Genomic DNA, 19,246 nt, shown 5'->3' on the forward strand with positions numbered 1-19,246 from the left:
GGCAGGCTCCTGTCTTACAGTTCTGTAATGGCCCCCAGGGTCCCCAGCCGTCAGGGCCCACCGCTGTCCCCTCTGGCCCCAGGGTCATCAGTCTCTTCCCGCTGGCATGGCGTCCGGTCCCTCACCAGCTCCGGTGCTGCGTCCTCTGCACCGTGTTCGATGCCCTCACCGGGGCCCCAGCAGCGCATTCACCAGCCAGCCCAATTACCTCTCCGGGCCGCGCTCATCTCGGGGCCAGCAGCCGATTCTAGTTTCACAGGGTGCTGCCCCCCCGGGGCCTTCCCGGTTCTCCCCGGGCCTCTCCGCACCCCCAAGGCCCGGGGGTGGCCCAGTGCCACTCACCGCACTCCTCGCCGGGGCCTCCCACTGGGTTCCGGCCGTCCGGTTTAGTCCGGTTCCAGATTTATGGGGCCCAGTCACTCCAGGGCCCCTCGATCTCCGCCGGGCTTCTCCAATCCCCGGGGGACCGGGTGCGGCCCAGCGCCGCTCGCGCCTCCTCCCGGTGCTGACCCCCGGGCTCCGGTGCCTCACTTTCAGGGAGACCCTCTCAGGTCCCCCCCTCCGCCTTCGGCCTTCCGCCTGTGCTCGGCGGCGGCCCGCAGCCCCACCCGATGCCCCGGCTCCAGCCGAGGGGGAAGGCCGCCTGGGGCCTCCCTGGTTCTCCCCGGGCCTCTCCGCTCCCCCAGGGCCCGGGGGCGGTCCAGTGCCACTCACCGCACTCCACGCTGGGGCCTCCCACTGGGTTCCGGCCGTTCGGTTTAGTCCGGTTCCAGATTTATGGGGCCCAGGCCCTCCGGGGCCCCCGATCTCCGCCGGGCTTCTCCAATCCCCGGGGGACCGGGTGCGGCCCAGCGCCGCTCGTGCCTCCTCCCGGCGCTGACCCCCGGGCTCCGGTACCTCACTTTCAGGGAGACCCTCTCGGGTCCTCCCCTCCGGCCTCGGCCTTCCGCCCGTGCTCGGCGGCGGCCCGCAGCCTCACGCGAGGCCCCGGCTCCAGCCGAGGGGGAGGGACGCCGGCCTCCTTCGGAGTCTCCAGCCGGGCTCGCACCGTCCCTCACTCCAGGGTTAAAACGGGGGCCTGGTCGCCTCCAGGACCGGCCCCCAGTACGCCGCCCTCACTCTGGCTCTGAATTTCCCGGAGATGGCACGCTTTTTCTACGGATTAATGTCGGCCCCTCTGGAGCGAGGGGACTAAGCGTGCGCCATCTCCGGATCGCTGGCCACGCCCCCTACTCCTACTGTAGACAAGCGTAAAACATGCATCATGTGGAGAACTACAGGGTAGATGTACATGAATACAAATCAACTTAACAATTTACCGATATTTGTGAGTAGACCTCTCAGAAGCACACACAATTATATTTGTAGGAGAGTGCCCCTTTGTGTATTTCAACCCCCCCATTTTTTACATCAGTGCTGATGTATTTTACTCTGTTAGTGCACTGAGAGCCTGCTAACCAGACCCCAGTGCCTGTGCTCTCCCCCTAAATTTTTCAGTCAACATGGTGATTGCCTGATTGGCATGACCTTACCCCCTTAAAAGACCCTAGCAAAAGGTGTCTAGTGTACCCTGGGCATAGGTGTTAAAGGGGTCCTCAGGGCTTCAGCACAAGGTTTTGCCACCCGAGGTGACCCCCACAAATTACTGATGGCAGACCTGTCATTGCAGAATGTCAGAGCAGTGCAAACTGCTCAAGTCAGAGTGTGTCCTCACCATGAGTGGCACAGTCCCATGCACTGACTTACATGAATGTTGTACACCCCTAAGGTAGGCCTCTGCAACCATGCAGACAGGGAGCATTATATTTAAGGAGCAGACATATAAGCACATGCTTCTTTGCCTCTATAGCATTCTTTCTATTAACGCAAACTATAAGTGCAGACCAGTTCATAGGACAACATGGAACTTAAGCCTGGGCAGACCCGGGCTGCTAGCGCCATTATGGTATGCCCTAAATATGTAGCGTTTGGTGTCAAACAACTTGCTTTCTCTTCCCCAACATGAATCTTGTGTCGAGGGATGGCTGGCATGCACCTAGGTGGATACTAGAGGTTGCCCACCGGTTTGCCACCCTTCTTTGTACTCTGACTGAGCAGTCCGCATTTGCTGCAGCAACAACGTGCTTCAGATCTCCTGCCAGGCAGCCTCCAAGGAATCAAAGGCTGAGGTATGAAGGAGGTCACACTTCCTGCCCCTCAGCTGGGCTAGTGAATAGAGCCATCAGGACAGTGAGCGTCTAAAGTTTCACCGTTCAGATAGCCATCTGCGCTGTCCCCCAGCAGAGGAAACAGCCCTCCCTCTGCCCCCACATTTGCTCATGGTCAGGCAGGAAATTAGCTACGCAGGTCTGAGAACACCCCAAGTAGGCAGATCACACCTCTAGGGTGAGCAGCCTGGTCTGTGCACTAAATTTTGAAATTTGCCACGTTCTAGATAGCCAACAGTAACCTGTCTCACCGGATGTGGTAATCTCAGGGACATATTAGCTGTAGGTGCTAGCTGCCCATTGACCACTAGTCTCCACATCCCTAATTCCTCTAAATCCAGGACTTAAGGGACACCCCTGACACCAGAACTTCAGTTCTGACCGTTTAACTTCAAAGAAGCTCAAAGAAGGACAAGGAGAATCTCTGCATCAGCGACAACCAGACTCTGCCTACTGCACCACGGCAAAAGAGGGATACTCTGTCCCTGATGTAGCAGACAGGGAACTGCGTGATTGACTCTCATCCTTGTCTGAAACTCGTCATTCCCGACAAGAGGGACCCTTGGGAAGCCAGAAGCACCCTCTGACTCCCGTAGATTGGTGACACTAGTCCTCTGGAAACTGCGGGTAAAACATTTGCCGGATCCGAAGTTTTGCCAGTCAGCGGGCCCACCGGGGATTGTTGAAAGCCTGGTGGTCCAGTGTCTTCCCAGAGTTGTAGTCCAACATGCCCCCAAGTTTCAGGCCACTACACGGCTCCCTCAGACCCCGGGAAGTTCCCAAAGGATTTCTGCACCTTTACCACTGCCATGGCTTGTTGGTTGCCAGGAAAACTCTGCACATGGACCCTACAGACTGGGTAGATGTGAACTGACTGCTGTGGCCTAGTCCCACGACCCGCACAACCTTAACGTTGCAAGTGTTTCACGCAGCCTGACCTCCAAGTGTTCATTTGTCACCAGTGGCTCCCTACCATTGACTTCAACGCGAGTGCCATTCAGCAACATGGACAGCCAGGGCAACTCTACACCCTGACGGATTGGGCTAGGTAAAATGGTACTTGCTGTCCTGTTCTGGTTCTAGGGACTGCACAACCTTAACCCTGTAAGGGTTACATGCAACTCACTTTCTAAGTGCATTTTTGCAACCATAGGTTTAAATGCCAGTTCTGCTGAAATTTAATATTGCTTCTAAAATCTGTAACTCTGTTATACTAATTCAATTCTGTTTGTTTTAGTGGCTAAATTAAGATAAAAATAAGCTCTAGTTTTATAAATTGGTGTCTGATTGCTTTCAAGTCATGTCAATTACTTATTGTTCATGTTTGTGCTGTGAAATGCTCTAAGTAAAGCCTGACTGTTCTTTGCCACACTACAAGGACTGAGCTAAGGATTCACTAGTGTGAATCCAAGGACCATCTCTGGGGTACTGTGTGAGTATTACATGGTGAGGACTAACCCCCACACCACACACCACACAATCACTTTCCTACATTGGTGTTTCAGCAGTGGGATCTTGAACTTGTGTTTCTCTGTATCACTTGGTCCTAAGTGTACTTTGCATGAGAAATTCACTAAATTGACAGAAGCGTCAAAAATTAATTCTGCAAATCTTTTTTTTTAAATTTTCTAATTGGCTTGTAACGGCTCTGTGTAGGTTGAGTTAGGATTTTTTTCTTAAACGTTTTTCCAAATTTTTAATAAGGTCCCAACTCTTAGGTTAAAAAGCACAATGGAAACTGACACGAGTCTTGACTTGTCTATCCTACCAGCCCTCAGGATCAGTGACCTGGGAGATCTGTGCAAAGCTAAAGGCATTGGCTATGGAGCTACAACCAAAAAGGAGGACCTGGAGAAGGCCCTCAGCCTCTATAAAGAAGAGAAGGTAGAGAGGAGGCTACTTCTTCAGAAAATGATCCTGGAGAGGCGGAGGAAGATGCTCTTGCCCCAGAAAATGAAGGGGTACTGGCAAATTGGACTCACAGAGGGAGAAAAAGAGAGGTCTGCATTTTCCACCCCAGAGGGACACTACCAGTTTACTGTGATGCTCTTTGGGTTAAAAAATGTACCTGATACTTTTGAAAGGTTAGTGAACTGAGTTCTCTAAGGGCTGGAAGGCTTTCATGCAGCATACCTGGATGACATTGCTGTCTTTAGCTCCACCTGGGAGAATCATGTGGTCCACCTGCGGGAATTTTTATAGGCCTGCAGCAGGCAGGCATATCTATCAAGACCAGTAAGTGACAGATCTGGCACAGTTCTGTTGTGTACCTGGGCCACCTTGTAGGTGGAGGCCAAGTACAACCTCTTCAGCCCAAGATCCAGACCATTCTGAACTGGGAACCTTCCAAAATCCAGACTCAGGTCAGGGCCTTCCTTTACTTCACTTGGTACTACATCCTGTGTGTTAAGAATTATGGGACCATTGTAGCTCCCTTAACTGAACTTACCTGTAAGAAACAGCCTAAAGAGCTCATATGGACTGCAGGATGCCAAAAGGCCTTTGCCACCAACAAAGAAGCTATGTGCTGAGCACCTGTACTCAAAGCACCTGACTATACCAAGTAGTTCATTGTCTAGACAGACAATTCTGAACACGGGATTAGGGAAGTGTTAGCACAAACAAATGATAAGGGCCAGGATTAACCAGTTGCCTATATCAGCAGATGACTCCTCCCTTAAGAGCAGCATTGGAGTGACATTGAGAGGAAAGCCTTTGCTGTGGTTTGGTCCCTGAAGAAGCTGAGACTATTCTTGTTTGGGACTTACTTCAAATTTCAAACTGACCACAAACCTCTCAAATGGCTAGTGCAGATGCGAGGGAAAACCTCAAACTGTTGAGGCTGTCCATTTTCCTGCAGGGTATGGACTTTACAGTGGAACACAGATCAGGCACTGACCATGCAAATGGCCTTTCCAGATTTTTCCACTTAGACAGTGAGAACTACAAGGGTGTAGGTTAGTTTTTCATCTCCTTTCATTTGGGGGAGTAGGGGTGGGGTCATGTAGGAATGTGCCCATTTGTGTATGGTCATACCTCATCTTTTGCCCCAGTGCTGATGTGTCTGACTCTGTTAGTGCATTGAAAGCCTGCTAACCGGATCACAGTGCTTGTGCCCTCCCCCTAAATTGTTATGTTGACATTGTGATTCCTGATTGGCAAGACCTAACACCCTTATGAGCCCCTAGTAAATGGTACCTAGGGTATCCAAGGCACAAGTGTTAAAAGGGGTCCACAGAGCTGCAGCACAAGGTTGTGCCACCCTAGGTGATCCCCACAAATTACTGATGACAGGCCTACCATTGCAGAATGCCAGAGTGGTGCAACCTGCTCAAGTTCAGTTGTGACCTCACCATGAGTGGCACAGTCCCGTGCACTGCACTACATGTATGTCCGACCCCCCTAAGTAGGCCTCTGCACCCCATGAGGCAGGGTGCATCATATTTAAGGTGCAGACATATAAGCAGAAGCTTTTATGCTTCTATAGTATCCGTTCCATGAAGGTACACTTTAAGTGCAGGCCGGTCTATAGGGTAACATTGGACTTAAGCCTGGGCAGTCCCAGGCTGCTAGTTCCATTGTGATACTGCCTATTTATGTTGAGTTTGGTGTCAAACAACTTGCTTTCTCTCCCCTAATATGAATCTTGTGTCAAGGGACAGCTGGCATGCACCCATGGGGCACCTGTTTGCCACCCTGGCCCAGAAGCCCGTGCTTGCTGCTGCCAAGACAGGTTTCTGACCTCCTGCCAGAAGGCCTGGGCACTCTCACGAATCAGAAAAAAAGGCTGAGGCACGTAGGAGATCACACACCTCCTTCCCCCCAGCCAGGCTGGGGAATAGAGCCATCCAGGCAGTGAGCTTCAAAGATTTCACCACTCCTGATACCCATCAATGCTGTCCCCTAGCAGAGGAAACAGCTCTCCCCCTCCCCCAGGCACATTTGCTCATAGTCAGGTGGGAAATTAGATATGCAGCTCTGTGCACATCCCCAGAAGGCTGACCATGTCTCTAGGGTGAGCAGCCAGGTCTGTGCACTAAATTTTGATTTCTGCCATCTTAAGAGTGGCAGAATAGAGGGTTCTGGAAAGCTAAAGGTGGCCTGTCCCACCAGATGTGAACACCTCAGGGGTGGATTAGCTGTAGGAGCTAGCTGCCAATTGGCCTTTAGTATCCACATCCCTACTTGACTTAAATCTATGATTTAAGGGACACCCCTGACACCAGAACCTCAGTTTTGACCGACCATCTTCAAAGAAGGACAAGGAGAAGCTCTGCATCAGCGACAACAGGACTCTGCCCACTGCACCAAGACAAAAGAGAGCTACACTGTCCCTGACACAACAGACTGGGAACTGCATGATCGACTCTTATCTTTGGCTGAAACTCATCACTCCTGACCAGAAGGACCCATGTGGAAGCCAGAAGCACCCTCAGACTACTGTGGACTGGTGGCACCAGTCACCTGCAAACTGCAGATAAAAACACTTGCAGGATCCGAAGTTTCACCAGCCATCGGCCCGATGTGGGATCAATGAAAGTCAGGTGGCCCCTTGTCTTCTGGTAGTTGTTGTCCCACTAACCTCCAAGTTTCAGGCCACTACACCACTCCCTCAGACTCTTGGAAGTTCCCAAAGGAGCTCTGCACCTTTACAGCTGCCAAGGCTTGTTGTTTGCCAGTCCGGTAACTAACACCCACACTCGAAGCCGCAAGAACAGGGCACAGCGTACACCCTGCAAACGACATCTGCAACCCAGCCACAGCTGAGATTTTGCATCCTCTTGTCAGCACCATTGTGTAAGTGGTAAGACCAACACCAGCGCGAGTCGCATTCAGCACCACAGACAGACAACTCATGCACCCAAACCCCACAGACCAGGCAGGAGTGAACTGATTGCTGTGGCCTAGGCCCAAGGCCTGCACAACCTTAACCCTGCAAAGTTCCCCCAGCCCAAACCACAAGTTGTTGTTTGTCGCCAGTGGCTCCCTGCTATTGACTTCAACACAAGTATGGTTCAGCACCACGGATAGCCAGGACAACCCTGCACCCGGACGCCATGGACCACGAAAAACTGCACCGACTGTTGTGATCTGGTCCTAGGAACTGCACAACCTTACCCCTGTAAGGGTTCCACGCAACTCACTTTCTAAATGCATTTTTGCAACCAGTGATATTTCTCCCATAGACTTCAATGCAACATTTAAAAGCCAGCTCTGCTGTAATTTAATATTGCTTCTAAAATCTACAACTCTGTTTATACTGATTCAATTCTGTTTGTTTTGGTGTCGTAATTAAGATAAAAATAAGCTCTATTTTCATAAATTGGTGTTGGATTTTTTTTTGAGTCATGCCAATTACTTATTGTGTCTGTTTGCGCTATAGAATGCTTAACACGTGTTCCTCTAAGTAAAGCCTGACTGCTTTTTGCCACACTACCAGGACTGAGCCAAGTATTTATTAGTGTGAATCCAAGGACCATCTCTGGGGTATTGTGTGAGTATTACATGGTGAGGACTAACCCCCACATCACATAATACTCCACTTTCTACACACCTCTAATGTAAATTTTAGATTGAGGAATTTCAACAGTCACAAATTCACTTTGGACAGGCAATATCCCATTAATTGTGTTTCAGTAAATGAGGATTGTGGTTTTACTTGTGCAAACTGGTCATTCTGCACACTTGAGATCAACTTATGTGAATAAAAATCTTTTAAATTAAGCCCCCATTTCTTTTCATATTTAATCCATTTAAAGAATCTACGTTGTGTTTAAAGTGCTAAAACCAATAATTATATAACAGTTTCCTGTCTAAGGCTCTCCATTAACCACAAATCTACTCTGACCACAGTACATGACAAAGTAGTAAAGTCAGTTCAGAGGTATGAATAAATGTATGTATATGTAATTTCTGTAGCGTGACACCTAGCCAAAAGGCTAGGAGCACTGTACGGGTCCAACAAGTGATAGGAAAGGTAGCTGGTTTGTGCACTGTTTGTGCACTGTGATGTAGTTTTGTTTAAGGAAGTGAATCCTTAATTCTTTCTTAAATTGGAGCAGTCAGGGCAGTCCTATTGTGTACAGGGCTGTTGTTCCATAGCATGGGTGCATGGATGGAAAAGGTCTGCAGCTTTCTTTTTTACGCTTCTTAGTATGCAGTCTGACGATGTGTAGATGTACCACAAACCACCAGAGATTGTGAGCTTGTCTGCAAAATAAGCAGGAGGGCCGGTCGTAATGGCTTTGTAAATGATGCAGTTAGTGTTGAAAGTGGTGCAGGCCATCAAGGGGAGCCAATAGTGTTCAATCAGGCAACTTTCCCTCTTTTTCACTATATCCTTAGTAGTGTCTACCTATAGCCACAGGGAGGATACTGCAACTGTGATAACCCCCACAAGAGCAAAGCTTTCCCTCCTCGTGGAAACACCACTTGATGGAAGAAACAATAAGGGGGTCATTCTGACCCTGGCGGCCGGTGGCCGCCAGGGCCACCGACCACGGGAGCACCGCCAACAGGCTGGCGGTGCTCCCACGAGCATTCTGACCGCGGCGGTTCAGCCGCGGTCAGAAGCGGCAAGTCGGCGGGCTCCCGCCGACTTACCGCTGCTCGGGGGAATCCTTCATGGCGGCGGAGCGCGCTCCGCCACCATGAGGATTCTGACCCCCCCTACCGCCATCCTGTTCATGGCGGGAAAGCCGCCATGAACAGGATGGCGGTAGGGGGGGTCGCGGGGCCCCTGGGGGCCCCTGCCGTGCCCATGCCGATGGCATGGGCACGGCAGGGGTCCCCGTAAGAGGGCCCCGCAAAGTATTTCAGTGTCTGCCTTGCAGACACTGAAATACGCGACGGGTGCCACTGCACCCGTCGCACCTTCCCACTCCGCCGGCTCGATTACGAGCCGGCATCCTCGTGGGAAGGGAGTTTTTCCCTGGGCTGGCGGGCGGTCTTTTGGAGACCGCCCGCCAGCCCAGGGAAAAACTCATAATACCCTCCGCGGTCTTCTGACCACGGAGCGGTATAATGGGGGCGGAATTCTGGCGGGCGGCCTCCGCCGCCCGCCAGAATCAGAATCACCCCCTAAGATCTTTGATGTGGGAAGTAAACATTATCTACTCATATCACATATGACCTGAGGAACATAAATGTGGATTCTGGCAGGGCTAATTCAGTCTTCCTTCCGTCTGAGGAAGATATATTGCAAACCATTACGTTGGGTAATTTTAATACATTTTAAAATGCTTAAACTGGCAAATCTGGGGAATAGCAAAACAAGTTATTATTAGCTGATCATGCAGACATTTATATAATGGGTGTTGGCACTTTTTCTCTCGCCCTGTAGAGCTGACTTGCTTGTTGTGGACATTCTAAGACATATTTGTTTCAGTAAGTTGACTGCACGGGGGAAATATCTCTTCCTTGGAGCCACTTGGAACATTGTAGCCTTTTTAGACACCCTGGCCTTCATTCTCTGAATGCCATATTTAATAAAAGTGACCAAGAATGTTCAAGTGGGTGGGAAACATATTTAGGTGTCACAGACCCACAAGCCAAATCTCTGTGGCAAAATACAGTCTTGCCACACTTCCACTGAACCTGCTGCCTTGAATATAGCATTGACATCAACACCACACCCCACTACAAACACCCAGTCAGTTGGGATCCAATGCAACTTTGGTATGCAAGTAGCCAGGAGTCTAGAAGGCAGCAGACATGCTTGAATTCCCATGTAAAGAAAGGCCTGGGCCTTCAAACAGAACTCTGCCATCACCACAAACACCGACACCCGCCCACGCCCAACTACAGCGCAGGTGTAATTTGACATAGGTTTATCTAATTTGTGGCCATGTTACACCAGGGTATTCTTTATAGATTATCTGAAAGAGATGTAATGCCCACTTTGTAAGTCACTCTACGCCTGGGACATTATTAATGTAAGGCACAGTGCTCATGTGCCACTTTTTCCCAATAACTTCAGGTTTAAGATACACGACTGAGAGACAGCTGCAAAGTCAATTGACATATCACATAAATCCATATTGAAGGGTCTGGTTCATAGTCAAGAGCAAAAGAGCCAATAGGAGCTGGAAGTGATTAGAGATGCAAGAGATAAAGTAAGAGATGGAATGGAAGGGCGCTCACCTTGCTGGTGTCTCTGTAGTCAGGAATCCAGTCATTTGAGCATCAGTAGGAAGGATTGAGACACCTTTCAAGAAACTGGGCCTCGGAAGTGCTCCCCAAATGTTGCTATCTTGGCTCTGCTGCACCTGAAAAGACAACTGCACCTGCAGTATCAAGTATAAGAAAATGCTTCTTCCCAAGACTAGATTCATGATCGAAGAAGATGAAGGACACAGCTCTCTCTGCACCTGGAATAGATGGAAAACAAGCCAATTATTCCTGGCCAATACTGACCTTCCGTATGGCTCTCATGTTAAAATGTTCATCTGTTCATGGCTGTCAAGTTACAACATTCAAATGTTGTTGTGCACTCAATAACAGGCAGGAAGGATACATAACGAGCGAGACTTCATTGATGTGTATGAGATCAGACGGTGGCCACCCACCCGTCAAGGCAGTGTAATTAGCAGTGTGCAGTATAAGCAAAATGATCCCCATGATTCTCCTTTTGTGAGAGATTGTTTGCGCATCCCATTAAGGTAATCCTTGGTATTACTGGCATCCAAGAGCCCCTGGAACCTAAAAATCACTGGGGATTTCCTTACCCATACTGCCCTCTGGCCCTGCTCTGGCAACAGATTTCCTCCAAGGCAGCAGTCCTACAGAGAATGCAAGAACATCAGCACGGTGGTGCTTTCACCTCCACGTTAATGTTTACCACTTCCCACCATCATTCAGCCATGACTGGCCAGCATATTATTCAAGGCAGTTAACGCTAAGGTCATGACTTTGCTGGAAGTATTTAAGCCTGATCGGAGGCAGTATCTTTAATCAGATCTAAAGGAGACCCTATCAGACACACCAATTTGTATAAAGGCTTTTTTTGTGTGCACCATCTAAGATATCTTTGAATTGTATGAAGTAACATATGAACAGGTAGTGGACATCATTAATTTACATTAACATTGCCATTTACCAAGGGGGTCCTAGTCCATTATCCATTAACATGGAACATGTGCAGGACCTAGTGTTTGTCTACATCAAATTTACTGAGTTGCTTCAGCACTTGCTCTGACCCTGATACTTTACAACAGGATTGCATGACTTTATTAGCTACAAAACCTCTCAGGTCATGAATGATTGCTAACTCAATTGGCCTGTAATACCAAACCTCCTACAAATCCTGGACAAAGCTGCCATCTTCTTTCTTTAAATGTACTGGATGATCTTCAGTCAGGCTTTAGGTACAACAGGTATGTGGAAACAATAAGTGCTAGATGTCCAATTTTCTGTTTTGGAATCCATTGATAATGGAGAAGCTATCTTGTTAGCACTTGAAGCACTATTTGTAGCAATTGCCACACACTCTCAGCCACTCCCTCCTGCTTTTTAGATCAAAGAGTACCAGACAGCTGTCTGGTTTGCTAGAGACTCCTCCTGAACATCCTGAAAGCTTTCTGAATGTATTCTGCTCATTGCTTACCATTGGCTTTGTGTTTTGTAACTCACGGTTGCTTGCTTTTTAATTGCTTGATTGTATGTGTTTTAGACTATCGAGCTTCAGTTAATTCCTCCCATTGAGCACAGTCTATTTATTGTATTCTTAAGTGCTCGCTTTCTGTAAACAGACCTTTAAATCTTGGTCTTATCTTATCACATTTGCTGTGCATTCACAATCTCTGGTTAGCTGTCAGGCTCTGTCTTCCAAGAGAGCTTGATGTCTATTTTTCTTTCTTTGACTTCAGAGTAAGAGGATTTATATGACAATCTTGCTGTGAAAGGAAAAGCTTTCACACCATTGCATGCTCCACATTACGCCACTCCACTCTACACACCTCCACTTCACAACACTTTACTCTACTCTACTCCATGCTATGACATTCCACACCACTATGACATGCCACCACACTTTATGGCATGCTACCCTATTCTTTGACATGCCACTCCACTCCAAGGGCCTAATTACAAGTTTGGTGGTCGGACCGCCATACCGTCAAGGCGGCAGTCCTAATAAGACCACCAAGTCGATGGCCTCCCACCCGCCGTATTACAATGTTACTGCTGGCCCAGTGGCTCTGTTCCTGATGATAGTGGACTGGTGGGGGACGCGGTCAGCAATATATGGTATATTTTTACATTTGTGTCGGTGCATGTGTATGCATGACACATGTGTAAAAATACTTTGTACATGTACCATTCCATTGCTGGAGACTGGGCCATGTATGCCCAGTCCAGTCAATGGAAGAAAAATGCAAAAGGTACTTACCTGTGTTTTTTGGCGGTTTTTTGAGAGTGAAGATCTGCTGTGAAGGGGTGGGCCTGGACGAAGGCGTCCACGTCAGCAACTGAAGGGAAAAGAAGGAAATGGGGGAGCTAGCACCCCATTACCTTTGATTCTGCCATCTCGAAGCAGGAGGTCTCCCCACCACACGGAAAAGCACATCGTAATGTAGATGGTGGGACCCTTGTCTATCCCACCCTCTGACAGCTGCTTTTCCCCAGCCACTGTAAAGGCAGTCAGCAAATGGCTGGTGGTGTGAGCGGGACTCCGACGGTCTCTAGTTCAGCAAACTGCCAACATCATAATTCAGCTGGCGGACTGCCTAGTCGGTGGTCGGAGTTTCCGACGCTGCCATGACGGCGGTGACAAGCCCACAAAACTTGTAATCAGGCCCTAAGACATTCTATGACACACTATTCTGTGACACCCCACTCCACTCTACTCTACAATGTGCCACTCTACTCTATGACATGAATCTCCACTCTGTGCCTCTCCACTCTATGCTACTCCACTCTATGCCAATCTACTCTATAACATGCTCCTCCACTCTATGCCTCTCCAGTCGACATCCCTCCCCTCTATGTTCCTCCACTGTACCCTACAACACTCTACTCTGCAACACACCACGACACTCCACTCTATGAATCTTTACTCCACTCTATGCTCTGCCACTCCACTCTAAGACACTTTACTCACTACTCCTCTCTAGGCCACTCCACTCTACAACACTGTACTCCATTCTGTGCCACGCAACAACACTCTGATCCGCTCTATGACACTCTATGCAACTCCCTTTATGCCACTTCACACCCTCATTCACACTTTACTCCACTCTGACAATCCATGCAATGCCAATCTACACCCCTCCACTCCACAACAGTCTACTCCACTGTACGACACGTCACTCTACAACACCCTACACCCCTTCACTCTATAACAGTCTACTCCTTCCATGACACTCCATGACACTCCATTCTATGACACTCTACTCCACACTATGCCAGTCCACTCTATAAAAATCTACTCCACTCTGATCTACGACATTCTACACCACTGTATGCAACTGCCTTAATGCCACTCTGTGACACTTCACTCCAGTCTATGCTGCTCCACTCTACCCTACAACACTCTATGACTCTCTAAGACGCTCTACAACACTCTACTCCACACTATGCCACAACACTCTATTCCACTCTATGACACTCTACCCTACTCTGCAACACTCTAGGCAACTCTCTCTAAGCCGCTACATGCCACTTTACTCCACTCTTACACATTACTCCATTCTACTCCACTCCACTCTGTCCCACTTCACTCTACGACACTCTACAAAATTCCCTCTATGCCACTCCATGGCACTTTACTTCCCTTTACTCTGACACACATCTCCACTTCGCTCCACTCAAGTCTACTCTACACCACTCCACTCTACACAACTTTACTTTACAACAGTCTACTCCATTCTATGCCACTCCACTAAACTCCACTTCACCCTAACACTCCACCTACCACACTTCACATGACAACAGTCTTCTCTAATCTACTCTACGACACTCCACTCAATGACACTCCAGTCCACAACACTCCAGTCCACTCTTTACCACTGCACTCAACAACACTCGACTCCACTCTATTCCACTTTACACAACTCTCTCTATGCAACTCCAAACCACTTTCCTCCACTCTGTTACTCTACTCCACTCCGCTCTACGACACTCTATGCCATTCCACTTGGACACTCTATGCCTCTCCATGACACTCTACCCCACTCTACTCCCCTTCACTCAACTCCACTCTACAACACTCTACACCCACCACAACACTACACAACACTCTATTCAATGACACTTTACTCCACTCTATACCACAGCACTACTCCACTCTACTCTGCAACACTCTACTCGACTGTATGAAACTTCCTCAATGCCACTTTCTCTAAGCCACTCCATGCCACCTTACTCCATGCCACGCCATTCTGCTCTATGCAACTCTACTACAGCCCACTCTACTCTACAACACTCTACGCCACTCCAATCTGACACACTATGCCACTCCATTAAACTCTACTGCACTCTATGCGCCTCCATTCAAGTCCACTCTACAACACTCTACTCCCTCTACAGCACTCTCCAACACTCTGTGCCACTCCTTTCTACCAATCTCTACTCCACTCTATGCCATATTACTCTACGCCACTCTACTGTGACACTCTACTCCACTGTATAGAACTTCCTCTATGCCTCTCGACATCACTTTACTCCATTACTGCCACCTCACTTTATGCCTCTTAACTCTGCCACCCTACTCCTCTCTATGACACTACGCACTTCCAGTCTACTCCACTGCACTCTGCTCCACTCTACGTCCTCCATGAATCTCCACAACACTCTATGCCACCCCACTCTATGACACTTCCCTGTACAAACCTTCATGACACTCTACGCCACTCCACACCACTCTATAACACTATAATCTACTCCACTCCACCCCACTTTACAGCACTCTACCTGACTCCACTATATTCCACTCCACTCCACTAACTTTAGGGAATAGCCACCCCGCTGGTGTACAATGTGACTAAAACATATTGCCAAAGCAAGTGCTTGTTAGGCTGGTGTTGGTGGTGAGGGTGTTAGACCAGATAATGGATAAGTTATGTTCCTTTCTTCATAATAAGCTATGGGCTGTGTGGACCTATCATCATGCTTTGAAGCATTGGTCATCTACATGGTCCTAAAGGGAACTTATCGATTTGCAGCTATGACACAAACTTCTAGTGACCCCGTGAATACAGTTTAATAACGACACAGAAGAGTCAGATACTGTTCAATCTGATTGGCTGCCCACACCAAGATTTGCTGTACTTCTCTTCTATGTTTGCTAGAAGTCAAGAGTGGATTAATCAGAATTGGCTAAGTTTCAAATGCCTTTAGGTTCACTTTTATGTGATAACATCTGTTAGTAAGTTAAAGACAAAGCTCTGTGGGTTTCATTGATTCCACCCTGTCTTTGGATAAATAAGTAAAGTTAGACAATAGCATCATGCTCATAATATTGGAGACTGTGACACAGAACTCTCCCCTGTCTTTTAGTAGTCAAGCGACTGCTAGTATGTAGGCCCCTGTAGGATCCAAAACTGGTTATTGTAATGCCTTATTAACACTATCAGAAGGAACTTCAAAAGACAGAAACTATTACATTATTCTATAGTAAGGCATGTGGCAAGGAGAACACAAATATATAGTCCCATTTCCCAAAGCTTGCATTGATTGCCAGTAAAAGTTGGAACAGCTTTTAAGGCTTAGAAATGTGTACATAAATATACATATGCTCAAGCCCTCAGTGCCCTGGACCACTGGAACTATGAATCACAGGAGGACCAAATTATGAAGCAGAGTTCACTAAAATGTGTGGCAAAAAAAGTTAAATTATATGGAGTAATACTGCACATTTTGTCACAGTATTACTTCATTATTTTGTCATTTTTACACAATGTAACACTGTATGGGGAAATATTTCACCTGATTAATAGCAGTCTAGCAGCCAAATACAGCAATAAACAACTGAAAGATGACCAGCCGACTTTTGAGAAGGGCCTTTTACTGAGTAGGAACATGTCACTGCGTTTTAAGTAACTTGCGTCCGTTTCAGCCAGAAATATTTTTGTTAAAATCTGTAAATTATGCATCAGATGATGGATTATATGGGAAATTCTCAAATCCATAATTATGCTTAAGACGCAGAATTGCATAATTCCAGTCGCCCATTCTCTGCATCATAATACTATACAGCATATTGAGTCTTATAACAGTGATGTGGAAAATGAGAGAACATCTGCTGATAATATGTGAGTCCAGTGAGGCAAGAAAATATGCAGACTGCTTTGGAGAGTATCCGGCCAAAGACTTGGGAAAGGGGGAGACTCCATTGAATGTACTAAGCCAATAAAGGGGAAAGAATGGGTGAGAATTAATTCATTAGTATATGGATAGTGTTAGTTAAATGATTGAGACTTCCTCGAAATGTGTGAAGCTGGTGGCAGTGGAATGCATGATACTGCATTGATGTGTATAAAGCCAGTGACCCAAGGAAAGGGTAAGACCACATCTAAGTGTGTGAGGTCAGCATTAGGGTGATAAGTTAGGCTCTGTTGAAGAATGCGATGTCAGTGATCGAAAGAATGGGGAGCCCCGAACTGAAGTGCATGAGGTCAACAATGTGAGAGAAGGTAAAACTTGATAGAAGGTGAAACTCCACATATGTGTATGAGTTTAGATGTTGTATATCAGTGAGACATCACTGAAGTGCATGAGGTTAGTGATTCGGGGAATAAGTGAAACCCGACTGATGTGTATCTATATTTCGAAGGAACGTGTAAGATTGCACAAATGTAATAGGAGGTCAGTGCTGAGGAATGAGTGAGACTCCATTGAAATGTCTGAGGATGAATGAGATGAGGAATGAGTGAGAATCAACTGATGCGTGTGAGACTCTTGATTTGAGGATGAGTAATGCTTCTGAGAGGTGCAAGCCCGGTGATGTTAAGAATGAGTGAGGCAAATAAACCCAATGGTTGTGAAATGAATGATATTCCATTAAAGGGTATGTGGCCTGTGATGCGAGGGAGGAGGGTGACTGCCCTGGAGTGTGACTCTAGATATGGAGGCATAAATGAGCCATCAGTGAAGCATGTGAGTTAAGTGATGGAATAAGATGCTCTGAAGATGCGCTGAACTCTGCTGTGGCAGACAAGGGGCAGGAGCTCCACAGAAGAATATTGTGAGAATGGTGTCACGAATCAGAGGAAAATTACCAGTGATGTTGATAAACAGGACACACATAGCCTGACCGCCCCCGTATATGCTCGTCGCTGGCCTAGTCTGGAGAGCTCTGGTTGCCATGGGACCAACTAGCAATCAGCAACACCAGTCTCCTCCTTTCGCTACAGCAGTACAGGCACGAGGATAGATTCACAAAGCTGTGGACCTCTGCCTTCTGCGAGAGGCCCTTCATGGTGTTTGCATTTCACCCGGGATGAAATAGCAGCTGGGCTGGTCTTGCTATTTTATGCCTGATGCTCGCTCCTGTGATTTGAAAACGACGTTTACAGTGACAGAAAATCTTGGACAGAAGATTCTGGAAGATGGACGACTTAGAGCGGTGGCAGATTTTCAGCAAAGAGTCCTGTGAGCACGATAGATGGACAAAGGGCCCCCAGGTGTGAGAGGGATGCATAGATGCCACAGGCCGTAAGCAACGAAAATGAGCCTCTGCTTCCCGGTTGGATAGTGAAAGAAGTCCATAATCAGACTGCGGTGTGCTGCAGTGCTAATACTCCCTCTGCACCATTGATAGTTACACTACAGTCGGTAGACACGGTCCTAGGGGATGTGCCTGGGGTGGGTGGAGTGCATGTGGGATGAGGGAGCGGTCGTAGCTTGAGATGATCTAGGCCTGCTTTAGCTTTGGTGGCGCAAGGTGTGACCGTCATTTGTTGCACCCACCTCAGACCACCTTCTTCATGGAATCTCTTGCTACCACCCTCCAGTAGTGCCCTCGCCTCTTCTCAGCCCCTCTCTCACATTTATTTATTTTATAGTGATTGTTCTCTTCTTTCTTTCTTTTTCACTCTGTTTGTGTTTTTTCTTTTAGATGTGTAATCAATGCTCTCCATTTACAATCTCCTTTCCTCTCTCGAACTTTGTGTTTCGGTCGTTGCCTCGCTCCTCATATTGCACTACCATTTGACTCATTTGTTGTCTTTTTTTAGTAATATAAGTGCTTACGGGGACCTTCAACAAACCCTCTCCTCCTACTGGCCTGTTGTCCAATCATTCACAGTTTCCTTCTGTCCATTAAAGCATTCGACATGGGGCTGTCCATCAGCTCATTCCAGCCACTGCCTAACTTCACTGTGAGTGACGGCAGTGGGCTCTTTCATATGGAGCACATGCACGCACATAGTCAGGGGTACAACTAGACCTGAACTTTGGGGTGGGGTAACAATTGAAAACTTTGGGGCAGTGTTAACGCTTCAAGCAATGAGGGCAGGGTTATCCACAGAACCAGTATGAGAGAATGTGGCAACATACTCTGTACTTTAAACATTGGACATACCCAATATGATTAGGACAACCAGTTTTTTGTAGATTGGATATTTTATAGGCCACTGACAGTGATCTGTGGAAAAGGGACTGAGTGCAATCACAACTACAATGCAGCTCTGTTAGATTTCCATACAAAGCACATTTGAACTGTTTTTTGTGACGTTATTTCAAGGAGACAACCCTTTTAACCAATTCACCACAGTTCTTCTGTGGTAGAACAATGTGCTCATAAAATGTTTGTTAGTGAAGGTCCAAAAAGACTCTCCTGCCCCATTGTTGTCTAAAGGTATGTTTTCAGTCTGCCCAATGGGACATTTTAACATATGCATGATCGAGCATGCCTCTATACACTGAGCTTAGTGTGATACAGTGGCGTAACAAAGGCCCCCGCAGGCCATGTGGAGCGGAGGGCGAAAGCGAGATCTGAGAGGTGGGGGCGGTCCTCAGCAGGTACAGTGACCTGAGAGCTCCTGAGTGAGTCCGAAGGGGGGCCCTCCATGTATTTTGCAGGGGGTCTGCTCAAGTTTTGT

At 47.8% G+C, this 19,246-nt stretch overlaps 1 protein-coding gene across 1 annotated transcript in view; it reads right to left on the bottom strand.

The window, feature by feature from the left end:
* The window catches only part of LOC138245717 (protein NDNF-like), a 75,372-nt gene that overhangs the window by 40,423 nt on the left and 15,703 nt on the right, over nt 1-19,246 (bottom strand). The window contains exon 2 of the mRNA XM_069199565.1: nt 10,350-10,576. Coding sequence (XP_069055666.1) covers nt 10,350-10,540 — 191 coding nt within the window. The 5' untranslated portion in view covers nt 10,541-10,576. The remainder of the gene's footprint in view (nt 1-10,349; nt 10,577-19,246) is intronic.

The sequence above is a fragment of the Pleurodeles waltl genome, chromosome 7 (assembly GCF_031143425.1).
Source record: "Pleurodeles waltl isolate 20211129_DDA chromosome 7, aPleWal1.hap1.20221129, whole genome shotgun sequence".
Lineage (NCBI taxonomy): Eukaryota > Metazoa > Chordata > Amphibia > Caudata > Salamandridae > Pleurodeles > Pleurodeles waltl.